General features: G+C 48.1%; 1 protein-coding gene and 3 non-coding genes across 4 annotated transcripts; all 4 read left to right on the plus strand.

Annotated features, from left to right (window-relative positions):
- The first annotated feature begins 989 nt into the window (after positions 1–989).
- Positions 990–8928, plus strand: HSPA8 (heat shock protein family A (Hsp70) member 8). The gene is made up of 9 exons (XM_058819159.1): positions 990–1057; positions 2151–2360; positions 3080–3285; positions 3369–3521; positions 4765–5320; positions 6220–6422; positions 6706–6904; positions 7160–7392; positions 8394–8928. The coding sequence occupies exons 2-9, from the start codon at positions 2156–2158 to the stop codon at positions 8577–8579; spliced, it is 1941 nt and encodes a 646-aa protein (XP_058675142.1). The 5' UTR covers positions 990–1057; positions 2151–2155; the 3' UTR covers positions 8580–8928.
- LOC131567549 (small nucleolar RNA SNORD14) lies at positions 5399–5495 on the plus strand. The gene has a single exon (XR_009275644.1). It is a non-coding gene; the product is annotated as a small nucleolar RNA SNORD14 (small nucleolar RNA).
- LOC131567550 (small nucleolar RNA SNORD14) lies at positions 6535–6631 on the plus strand. Its single transcript, XR_009275645.1, has one exon. It is a non-coding gene; the product is annotated as a small nucleolar RNA SNORD14 (small nucleolar RNA).
- LOC131567547 (small nucleolar RNA SNORD14) lies at positions 7453–7549 on the plus strand. The gene has a single exon (XR_009275643.1). It is a non-coding gene; the product is annotated as a small nucleolar RNA SNORD14 (small nucleolar RNA).
- Positions 8929–11339: the final 2411 nt, after the last annotated feature.

Genomic DNA, 11339 nt, shown 5'->3' on the forward strand with positions numbered 1-11339 from the left:
TATCAATCAGTGGGATCCTTCCCATTGTTTCTTTTCTCTCCCAGTGCTGTTTTTTTTTTCCCCCAGCAGCCCCACAGCTTGTTTGGTAAGACAAATCCACTGTTCCCCTCACAAATAAATAAATTAATCCATGCCAGGAGCTGTGTTAGCCACACACCAAGGGGGGACAGCCTGTCCTGGGCCTGCACTCAGGCTCCTGATGGATGGGAATATTTAGGATGAATTATAAAATGTGGAGATGCTGAGATGTTTTTTTAATCTGTGGAATAAGCAGTTCTAGTGCCTAAAACACCCCACACACGGCTTCCTGCGGGAGGAACAGCCCGCGGGGTGAAGCGGCGAACTCCTGTGCCGTGCATGAGGGAACATGGAGGATGCAGATTATTGCACTCGGGGGATTTGCTCAGCACACGCTGCGGGTGTGAGATCGGGGAATGCCGCCGCTCCTGAGGGGAAGGAGCGATCCCGCTGGGCACGGGGGCATCCCCGGGGCTGCGCCCAGGCTCGCCCCTCATGGCGCCGCCATCTTGCGCTTCTCCTTCCCCGCCGCTCTCCTTCCCCACCGCCCTCTATGCAAATCACCCGCCATTCCCGCGCGCTGATTGGCCTTCCCGCCCCATTGCGAAATATGCAAATAAGGACCTGGCGCGCTGCACGGCGATTGGATGAAAAGCCCGCCAGCTCCCCGCGCCACGCCCTCCGCTCGTGTCGTCACCAGCAGTGCGGGCTCTGATTGGTCAAAGCGCGAGGAAAGGCGCGCCCACCGCGGGGTTTGGGGGGGCGCGGGGAAAGCGCATGAAGGTTCGAGAACGCGGGGCCGGCCGGCGCGCAACGCCCCCTTCCGGCGCGCGTCACGCACGGCACGAACCAATCACTGGACGGCAGGGGGGCGGGATCCACACGCTGATTGGTCAGAGGTGTGCGAGGGAGGCGTGGCCTTCTGGAAGGTTCTGGGCGGGTATAAAAGGGCGGCGCGGCGGTCGCGGGGCATTGAGCGAGCCGGAGCTGAGCTGGGAGGCTGCCCCGTGTGTGAACGAGAGACCGGGCCGGCCTGCGGGTAACGGGGCTGGGGGGCCACACGCGGCACGGGAGGGGCGGGCTGGGACGCGGCTGCCTTGGGATGGCGTAGGGTGGATGCTGGGGGCGGCTTTGGGGTGGCCTGGAAAAGGCGCAGGGCCCTTTCGGGTGAATCTGTGGCCTCAAGAACCGTTGTGCTGCGGGGACAAGAGGGAATAGCGACTATTGACCTATTTTGGGCCGCTGGGGTGCATTTTTTTTTTTTTTTAATCCCGGTGTTTCCACATTTACTTTAATGCGGTCTGCCGCGGGAGGGGGAAGAGCGGGAACTCCGCTTTCTTTGCCTCCCCCCCCCCCCCCCCCCCCCCCCCCGCTCCTTTTAGGTTCTGCTGAGACGGGGGAGGGGAGAACAGGGGAGGGCTCGGGGAGCCGCAGCGCCCATCTTACCTCGCTGGGGGGCGGCCTGGGGCGGTGCCGGGGCCCAGCGGGTGCTGCAGTGCCCGGGGGTGGCGAACGGCCGCGTGTGGGATCCGGAGGGGACGGCTCCGGGGGGGGGGGGGGTCGGTGCCGCACGGGGCTGTGGCTGTGCTGGCACACGCGGCCCCGCCCGGCGGGGACTCCATTTCCCGGCATCCTTTGGACACGCCCCTTGTCTGCGTCACATTGCGCGGGCGGCGCGGGGCACGCTGGGAGTTGGAGTTTCTCGCCACGTGGTGCGGGGGACGCCAAGCGGCGGAGGCGGGGAGTGCAGCGGGGAGCGGGGCTGGGCCCACGTGGGATAACGGGGCTGGAATTCCGGGTCAGGCGGGAACGGATCCGGTTACATCCCTTATAATGGGACACAATCCGCTGGAACAGCTTGCTCCCAGCCCCACTAGCCTGCCCTTTAACATTAAAAAAAAAAATAAATTCCACAATTTTTTTTTATGCAAGCTATATCAGCTTCACTTTTAACTAAAATATTCTTATTTTTGCTTTTATTTCAGCCCCATCTACCCTGCCCTTGAACATTAAAAAAAGACCAAACACAGCTTTTTGCCCTTCAACATTTTATAAAAAAACACCGCAGTTTCTCTCATCAAGCTACATCATGACTTTTAAATAGATTAATCTTATTTTTCCTGTTTTTTCAGACAAGATGTCGAAGGGACCAGCTGTCGGGATCGATCTTGGCACCACCTATTCCTGTGTTGGCGTGTTCCAGCATGGCAAGGTGGAAATCATTGCCAACGACCAGGGCAACCGCACCACGCCGAGCTATGTGGCCTTCACAGACACAGAGAGGCTCATCGGTGATGCTGCCAAGAACCAGGTGGCCATGAACCCGACCAACACAGTCTTTGGTGAGCCTGCAGCATTGGCACATTAATTAGTGATTAAAGAGAATTTTTTCCTGGGGGAAAAAAAAAAAAGATGGAAAAAAAAATCATATTTTTAGTGAATTACAAAGTGAGGTTAAAGCTTTTTCTCGTTGAAGTTATATGCTTAAATTGCTTCTAACCTGAATAAAGTTGTGGTATTACAAGCCAGAATTTATTAGAGGAAGGGATAATATTTGCTCTGTAGTAGGTTTTTGAGGGTAGTCAGTCTTGGGTAATCTTAACCAGTTGTCTCAACCTGTTGCCTCAACCTGGTTTATGGCTCAGCATTTGCAATATTTTAGAGGTGATAGCAATGGATTTAGGCATATAAAAGCTTTTTCATTGAAGTTATGTACTTAAATTACTTCTCACCTGAATAAAGTTGTGATATGACAAGCCAGAATTTATTAGAGGTAGGGATAATATTTGCTCTGTAGTAGGTTTTTCAGGGTAGTCAGTCTTGGGTAATCTTAACTAGTTTTTTCAACTTGGTTTATGGCTCATCATTTGCAATATTTTAGAAGTAAGAGCTCTGCATTTATGCATAGAAAAGAAAGTAAATGGAGTGTTTGTATCTGAGTCTTAACAGGACAATAATAACGTTAAGGATGGTGATCTAGGATTTTGTGCGTTTTTAGTACGAGTTTTAGGTTTTTAATTAGAAATTACCATTATTAATATATCGAAATGATATTTTTCAGATGCCAAGCGGTTGATCGGGCGCAGGTTCGATGACTCAGTGGTGCAGTCTGACATGAAGCACTGGCCCTTCACTGTGGTGAACGATGCTGGCAGACCCAAGGTGCAGGTGGAGTACAAAGGCGAGACCAAGAGTTTCTACCCCGAGGAAATCTCCTCCATGGTTTTAACCAAAATGAAGGAAATTGCAGAGGCCTATCTGGGAAAGGTGAGTCTGGGGCTTGAAGCGGGATGCGGTGAGAAGTTGTGTGAGGATTTCCAGCGTGACGGAGCTGTTGGCTGTGTTTGCAGACTGTCACCAATGCTGTGGTCACTGTCCCGGCCTATTTCAACGACTCGCAGCGCCAGGCCACCAAAGACGCTGGAACCATTGCGGGGCTCAACGTGCTGAGGATCATCAACGAGCCCACGGCGGCTGCCATTGCCTACGGGCTGGACAAGAAGGTATGGAGGGCTCTTTTTTCATCAACAGTCCTTTTGCTAAGATCGTTTCTTCTGAGAAGCTGAGAGGCCTCAGAAAGGAAATGTTTACAATAATTGTGTGCTGCTGTGGAATGCATTGTGTGGGTTTTTGAGTAGTCTGCTGTGGTTTTTAATTAATGGGCAATCACAGCCCAGCAGGGCTGTACTCTGGACAGGGTGGAGTGTGCATTGCACACCTGAGTGGGAATTACGCTGGGCAGGCTCCGGTCAGCCACAAGATGATAAAATCACTCCTTTTTATTCCTTGCTAGCTTTCTGATGAAATCATTTCTTTACTGTTTTAGTATAGTTTTAATATATCATTTTAAAATAAAATATTGTCTAGAAGATCTTACAGATCTTACCTTATAGCTCATAAAATATAATATAGATCATAAAGTAATATATAACATATATAAAACAAAAGTATTTTATTTAACAAATATAATCGATAAGGTCTTATAGGTCTTAACTTATAGCTCATAAAATATCATGTATATAACATACATGTAAAATAAATATTTATTATAAATACATCATCTATAAGGTCTCCTAGATCTTGACTTATAGATCATAAAATATAATATAGATCATAAAATAATATATATAACATATATAAAAATTTTATTTAAAATAAAATATAATCGATAAGGTCTTATAGATCTTACCTTATAGATCTTAATAAATAATATATATAACATATATAAAAAATTTTATTTAAAATATAATCAATAAGGTCTTATAGATCTTACCTTATAGATCTTAATAAATAATATATATAACATATATAAAAAAATTTATTTAAAATATAATCAATAAGGTCTTATAGATCTTACCTTATAGATCTTAAAATATCATATAGATCATAAAGTAATATATATAATATATATAAAATATATTTAAAATAAAATATCATCTATAAGGTCTTATAGATCTTAACGTATATATCATAAAATATATAAACAGTGTATATAGCATATTTTATGATTTATATTGTACATATTGTAAAATAGTAAGTATATCATAAAAATATATCATAAAATAATGAATCGGGCTTCTAAAACATGGAGTCAAGATTCTTTTACCTCATCCTGGGACTACTAACACTGCCACAGGATCACTGTGGCCAGTGAGGAAGGTGTTAGAGTACAGGAATTTCAGTATCAGTATTTCAAGTAGCAGTTGAGTACTGAAAGTGGTTTTTTTTTATTAATGTTTTCTGCAGGTTGGTGCTGAGAGAAACGTTCTCATCTTCGACCTGGGCGGCGGCACCTTCGACGTGTCCATCCTGACCATCGAAGACGGCATCTTCGAGGTGAAATCCACAGCGGGGGACACGCACCTGGGCGGGGAGGACTTTGACAACCGCATGGTGAACCACTTCATCGCCGAGTTCAAGCGCAAGCACAAGAAGGACATCAGCGAGAACAAGCGCGCCGTGCGCCGCCTGCGCACCGCCTGCGAGCGCGCCAAGCGCACGCTGTCCTCCTCCACGCAGGCCAGCATCGAGATCGACTCCCTCTACGAGGGCATCGACTTCTACACCTCCATCACCAGGGCTCGCTTCGAGGAGCTCAACGCCGACCTCTTCAGGGGCACCCTGGACCCCGTGGAGAAGGCGCTGAGGGACGCCAAGCTGGACAAGTCGCAGATCCACGACATCGTGCTGGTCGGCGGCTCCACGCGCATCCCCAAGATCCAGAAGCTGCTGCAGGACTTCTTCAACGGCAAGGAGCTCAACAAGAGCATCAACCCTGATGAGGCTGTGGCGTATGGGGCAGGTAAGTGATCGGTCTGTAACTCCTCATGGTGTAGGCCCTTGGTTTTCCATCTCAGTCCTGTAGGAGATCCCCTTGGACTTGCAATGATGAATCAGATTCCAAAGCCATTCGTAGTTTCCACCGGAGGTCGAGAGGCTTGTGATGGTGCAAGTACCTTCCTTGGATGTCTGAGCGAGCCCTGTGCATCAGCACAGCTCCCAGGGGATGTTCTGCAGGGTTTAATGCAGCCCTGTGCCATCAGCACAGCTCCCAGGGGATGTTCTGCAGGGTTTAATGCAGCCCTGTGTTACCAGCACAGCTCCCAGGGGGTGTTCGGCAGGGTTTAATGCAGCCCTGTGTTACCAGCACAGCTCCCAGGGGATGTTCTGCAGGGTTTAATGCAGCCCTGTGCATCAGCACAGCTCACAGGGGGTGTTTTAATGCAGCCCTGTGTTACCAGCACAGCTCCCAGGGGATGTTCTGCAGGGTTTAATGCAGCCCTGTGCCATCAGCACAGCTCCCAGGGGATGTTCTGCAGGGTTTAATGCAGCCCTGTGTTACCAGCACAGCTCCCAGGGGATGTTCTGCAGGGTTTAATGCAGCCCTGTGCCATCAGCACAGCTCCCAGGGGATGTTCTGCAGGGTTTAATGCAGCCCTGTGCATCAGCACAGCTCACAGGGGGTGTTTTAATGCAGCCCTGTGTTACCAGCACAGCTCACAGGGGGTGTTCTGCAGGGTTTAATGCAGCCCTGTGTTACCAGCACAGCTCCCAGGGGGTGTTTTAATGCAGTCCTGTGCATCAGCACAGCTCACAGGGGATGTTCTGCAGGGGCCCTGTGTTATCAGCACAGCTCACAGGGGATGTTTTAATGCAGCCCTGTGCATCAGGGGGTTTCATGCTGTTTCTCTCTCCCCTCAGCTGTGCAGGCTGCCATTCTGTCTGGAGACAAGTCTGAGAACGTGCAGGACCTGCTGCTGCTGGATGTGACTCCCCTGTCGCTGGGCATTGAGACAGCTGGAGGGGTCATGACGGTCCTGATCAAGCGCAACACCACCATCCCCACCAAGCAGACCCAGACCTTCACAACTTACTCTGACAACCAGCCCGGGGTGCTGATCCAGGTGAGCAGAGAGCCCTGGGGTAACAGCAGCACACTGTCAGTGCTTCCACTGGTTGACACGTTAATAATTGTAGGCCAGAGGTGTTGAATCCCCGTGGTTTGTCAATCCCTGGTTGCTGTGATGAAAGTGACTCCAAAGCCATTCGTAGTTTCCACCAGAAGTCACAAGACTGGTGTTGGTGCAAGTACCTTCCTTGGATGTCTGAGCGACCACATCCCTTCAGGACAACAATTAATTAACCCATTATCGCTTTAATGACATAATTGGTGGGTTTTGTCCTTAGGTGTATGAAGGAGAACGTGCTATGACTAAGGACAACAACTTGCTGGGCAAGTTTGAGCTGACTGGCATTCCCCCTGCTCCCAGAGGGGTCCCTCAGATCGAGGTCACCTTTGACATCGATGCCAATGGCATCCTGAACGTGTCTGCTGTGGACAAGAGCACTGGCAAGGAGAACAAGATCACCATCACGAATGACAAGGGTAAGGATCTGCTGTCCTGAGGGTGGGGGAGCTTTAAAAATGGGTTTGTCAAGCTCTGCTTGCTGTTTTAACCAGAAATTGGCTGTAGTCTGATTGGTATCTGTGTGAGGCTTTAAATTATAGTATTCAATTTTTTATTAAGAGGACTTGTTCTGGGGTTCTTCTACCTCCCCAAAATTTAAATTAAAATGTTTGAGAATTTGAAATCATTCCCTAAAAAATAAAGTCCTAACTCGTGATTTGTGTTCACTGCAGGCCGGCTGAGCAAGGAGGACATCGAGAGGATGGTGCAGGAGGCAGAGAAGTACAAGGCAGAGGATGAGAAGCAGAGGGACAAGGTGTCCTCCAAGAACTCCCTGGAGTCCTACGCCTTCAACATGAAAGCCACCGTGGAGGATGAGAAGCTCCAGGGCAAGATCTCTGACGATGACAAGCAGAAAATCCTGGACAAATGCAACGAGATCATCAACTGGCTGGACAAGAACCAGGTTTGTCAGAGTCCATGTTTGGTTCCACAGGGGCAGTTGAGGCTGCAGGAGGAGCCCTGGTTGCTGTGATGAATCAGATTCCAAAGCCATTCGTAGTTTCCACCAGAGGTCGAAAGGCTGGTGATGGTGCAAGTTCCTTCCTTGGATGTCTGAGCGACCACAGCCCTGCTGTTCCCTGGCTGCCTCCCAGGATTGTTTTGTTGTTCAGGAGCAATGTGAGATTGGGCCAAACCAAGCAGGAAAGATTTTGTGTCTAATACAAGCCTGGCTTGGTGCTGGGGCTTAACCCTGGCCCAGATTGGGGGCCTAAAACACACCTGGCCCAGATTGGGGTGGGGCCAAAATCTGCCCGGATTTGAGGGGTTGAACCTTGCCCAGATTAGGGGAGGGACAGGATTTAAACCTTGCCCAGATTGGGGAGGCTTTAAACCCCGGTCCAGATTAGGGGGGCCAAAAACCCTGCTCTAGATTGGGGGGCTCAAAGAACCCTAGCCCAGATTGAGGTCGGGCTTAAACCCTGGTCGTGACTGGGGGGATGTTAAACCCTGGCCCAGATTGGCATGGGGTTTAAACCCTGACCAGATTTTTGGGGCTAAAACCCTGGCCCAGATTGGCATGGGGTTTAAACCCTGACCAGATTTTTGGGGCTAAAACCCGGCCCAGATTAAAGTGGGGTCAAACCGAGCCCAGATTTGGAGTGGGGCTAAAACCCTGGCCCAGATTGGGGTGGGGCTAAACCCTGGCCTGGATTTGGTGGGGGCTTAAACCCTGCCCAGGCTGTCGAAATGTGTAATCCAGGTGAAGTGAAATGTGTAATCCAGGCCAAGCGTTGCTTCCCCCTTGGGCTGTGCCCCTGAGCAGAAGCAGCTGAGCTCTCTTTGGTTAAACTGGCAATTCATATACAAAAAACAAGCAGGACAGCGCTACTGAAAACAGCTTGAAGCTTGTCTTTTTACCACCTCCTTAAAACCTCATAAATTCCCTAAACCTTTCTATTGCAGACGGCCGAGAAGGAGGAGTTTGAGCACCAGCAGAAGGAGCTGGAGAAGGTTTGCAACCCCATCATCACCAAGCTGTACCAGAGCGCGGGGGGGATGCCCGGGGGGATGCCCGGAGGCTTCCCCGGGGGTGGAGCCCCTCCCTCAGGGGGAGCCTCCTCGGGCCCCACCATCGAGGAGGTGGATTAAGGAGCCCGGGAAATGCATTCCACTAGCAGTTGGTGTTGGAGGACACCCCCAGCTCGGGGGTGGGAGTGAAGGACCCGATCCTGTAGGCACAGCTGGGTTTGTTTTGCCAGATGAATAACTCCGTAACTGAGCTGCTGTAAAAAAAAAATAAAAAAGGAGAGGAAAAAAAAAATTAAAAAAAACAACGGAACAAAAAAAGCATTTTTTTTTTTTGTTTTCTGGGCATTTTAAATACTTGAAAGCGTGTGCGCAGGTGGGAGGTGATGAAAACCATTGCACTTTACAGTACTGTAAATGAGTGGGAATGCAATTCATGTCCTAAAGAATAAAAACTATTTAATGGGCATCACACTGTCTCTGCCTTCACTTGTTTGTACCAGCTGACCAGTGGAAATCAAAGAAAACCCAAACTGAGCATGATCCAGGTGGGTATTGTAGTGGGAAAAGGGGTTTGGAGCCAGGTGCTGTTTAAATATTTGGGGTCTGGGTGGATTTTTAAAAGGGATCGTTGATCTGAGGCAGAAAATCCCTGAATTAGGATCTTTCAGATCAAGTCCAACCTATAAATTGCATCCTGCAAGTACAGAAACACTGGATAATTAATTTTCTTTAAGCAGTTAGTTGCTGAAATATCTCAGCTTACGGGGTAATTAAGAGGTGAGTGAAGCTGGAGAATTTGCTTGCCAGGGAGGAGTCTATTAATAATATTTTCAGCAATACTTGACTAAAATGATAGTTACTGAAAACAAAACGATATCTCGTAATATTTAATGAATACATTTTATGCAAATAAAAGTATTAAAAATTTTGCATATTTTATGGCAAAACTCCTCTGCTGTAAGTATAAATGTGTTCATATAGTACCGCTGGAGGAGCAATTTGCAGCTAAAATCAAAATTCCTAGAGCAGCACAAGTTGGAAGGAACCTTGGGAGAGATTATCCAGTCTTGGGCTAAAAATATTTTGTGTTACAAACCCTTTTAAATGGCCCATGTGGGGCAGTGCAGTGATTCCCCGTGAGCCGTCCCTGGATCCCAGCAGAAATCCTCCCCTCAAACCCTGATCATTAAGTTCCGAGTGTTTTCCTTCGTTTTTGGGTTGTGCCAGAGCTGGGTGGCACCTGGGCACGGTAAATTGACATGAAAATTAAATGGGGAAAATCCCAACTCCTAAAGCAATCACGGAATCCTTTCCCTGCTTCAGGGATCAGTGTTTCCTAGGCAAACGTATTCAGAATATTCCAGTGTCCTCTTCCTTCACCTTGCTCATCTCCGGGAGCCCTCGCTGTGCTCTGGGACATCCCTGGGCTGGTTTGGGGTCAGAACCACCCCAAGCGCTCATCCCTGGAGAAATCCCCCCGTGCCAGCCCAACCCGGGTCACTTTGGCCCGGGACAGACTGGCAGGGCTGTGCTTGGTGTCCCCGCGCTGCCCTGCCAGCTGAAAACCCCCTAAAAATAACCAGGGAATAATGAAAAATTAATCACACAAAACTGAGAAGGGTTTAAGTAAGTTTTAATTTGGGGACGCTGCTGGCACTGCTGGTGCTGGGCCACCAGATAGCAGCACCTGCCCATGGAATCACAGAGGTCCCTTTTTTCGGGACAGCAATTTTGTGGGTCCTTTTTTTTTTGGCACATCACTTTTGTGGGTCCCTTTTTTTTGGGACATCACTTTTGTAGGTGCCTTTTTTTGGGACATCACTTTTGTGGATCCCTTTTTTTGGGTCATCACTTTTGTGGGTCCCTTTTTTTTGGGACATCACTTTTGTGGGTCCCTTTTTTTTTTTTGGACATCACTTTTGTGGGTCCCTTTTTTTTGGCACATCACTTTTGTCGGTCCCTTTTTTTTTGGGACATTACTTTTGTGGGTCCCTTTTTTTTTAAGCCATTACTTTTGTGGGTCCCTTTTTTTTTGGGACATCACTTTTGTGGGTCCCTTTCCTTTTGGAACATCACTTTTGTGGGTCCCTTTTTTTTTGGCACATCACTTTTGTGGGTCCTTTTTTTTGGGACATTACTTTTGTGGGTCCCTTTTTTTTTAAGCCATTACTTTTGTGGGTCCCTTTTTTTTTGGAACATCACTTTTGTGGGTCCCTTTTTTTTGGGACATCACTTTTGTGGGTCCCTTTTTTTTGGGACATCACTTTTGTGGGTCCCTTTTTTTTTTTTGGGACATCACTTTTGTGGGTCCCTTTTTTTTTTTGGGACATCACTTTTGTGGGTCCCTTTTTTTTTGGGACATCACTTTTGTGGGTCCCTTTTTTTTGGAACATCACTTTTGTGGGTCCCTTTTTTTTGGCACATCACTTTTGTGGGTCCCTTTTTTTTGGCACATCACTTTTGTGGGTCCCTTTTTTTTGGCACATCACTTTTGTGGGTCCCTTTTTTTTTAAGCCATTACTTTTGTGGGTCCCTTTTTTTTTGGGACATCACTTTTGTGGGTCCCTTTCCTTTTGGAACATCACTTTTGTGGGTCCTTTTTTTTTTGGGACATCACTTTTGTGGGTCCTTTTTTTTGGGACATCACTTTTGTGGATCCCTTTTTTGGTTGCCCATCTGGGTTTGAATTAAAACACCCCAAATTATTTATGGTGTTTAATATAACCCAGAGCAGCACCTCCCTTTAATTGTGTGTGAGGTTTTTGTTGCCTTGAGGGCCACAAAATTGGGTTTGGAAGGTGGAGGTGGTTTGGGGTATTTAGTGGGTAAGGATATTTAGTTTTTTAGGATATTTAGTAGTAGGGCATTTAGTGGGTCATG

This window comes from Ammospiza caudacuta, chromosome 23, assembly GCF_027887145.1.
Source record: "Ammospiza caudacuta isolate bAmmCau1 chromosome 23, bAmmCau1.pri, whole genome shotgun sequence".
NCBI lineage: Eukaryota > Metazoa > Chordata > Aves > Passeriformes > Passerellidae > Ammospiza > Ammospiza caudacuta.

Bases quoted from the DNA above. Each gene is read 5' to 3' on its own strand.
- HSPA8 (XM_058819159.1), top strand. From the start codon at position 2,156: ATGTCGAAGGGACCAGCTGTCGGGATCGATCTTGGCACCACCTATTCC. The intron at 2,361-3,079 runs GTGAGCCTGCAG...GATATTTTTCAG, and splicing joins CCCGACCAACACAGTCTTTG to ATGCCAAGCGGTTGATCGGG. The intron at 5,321-6,219 runs GTAAGTGATCGG...CTCTCCCCTCAG, and splicing joins GGCTGTGGCGTATGGGGCAG to CTGTGCAGGCTGCCATTCTG.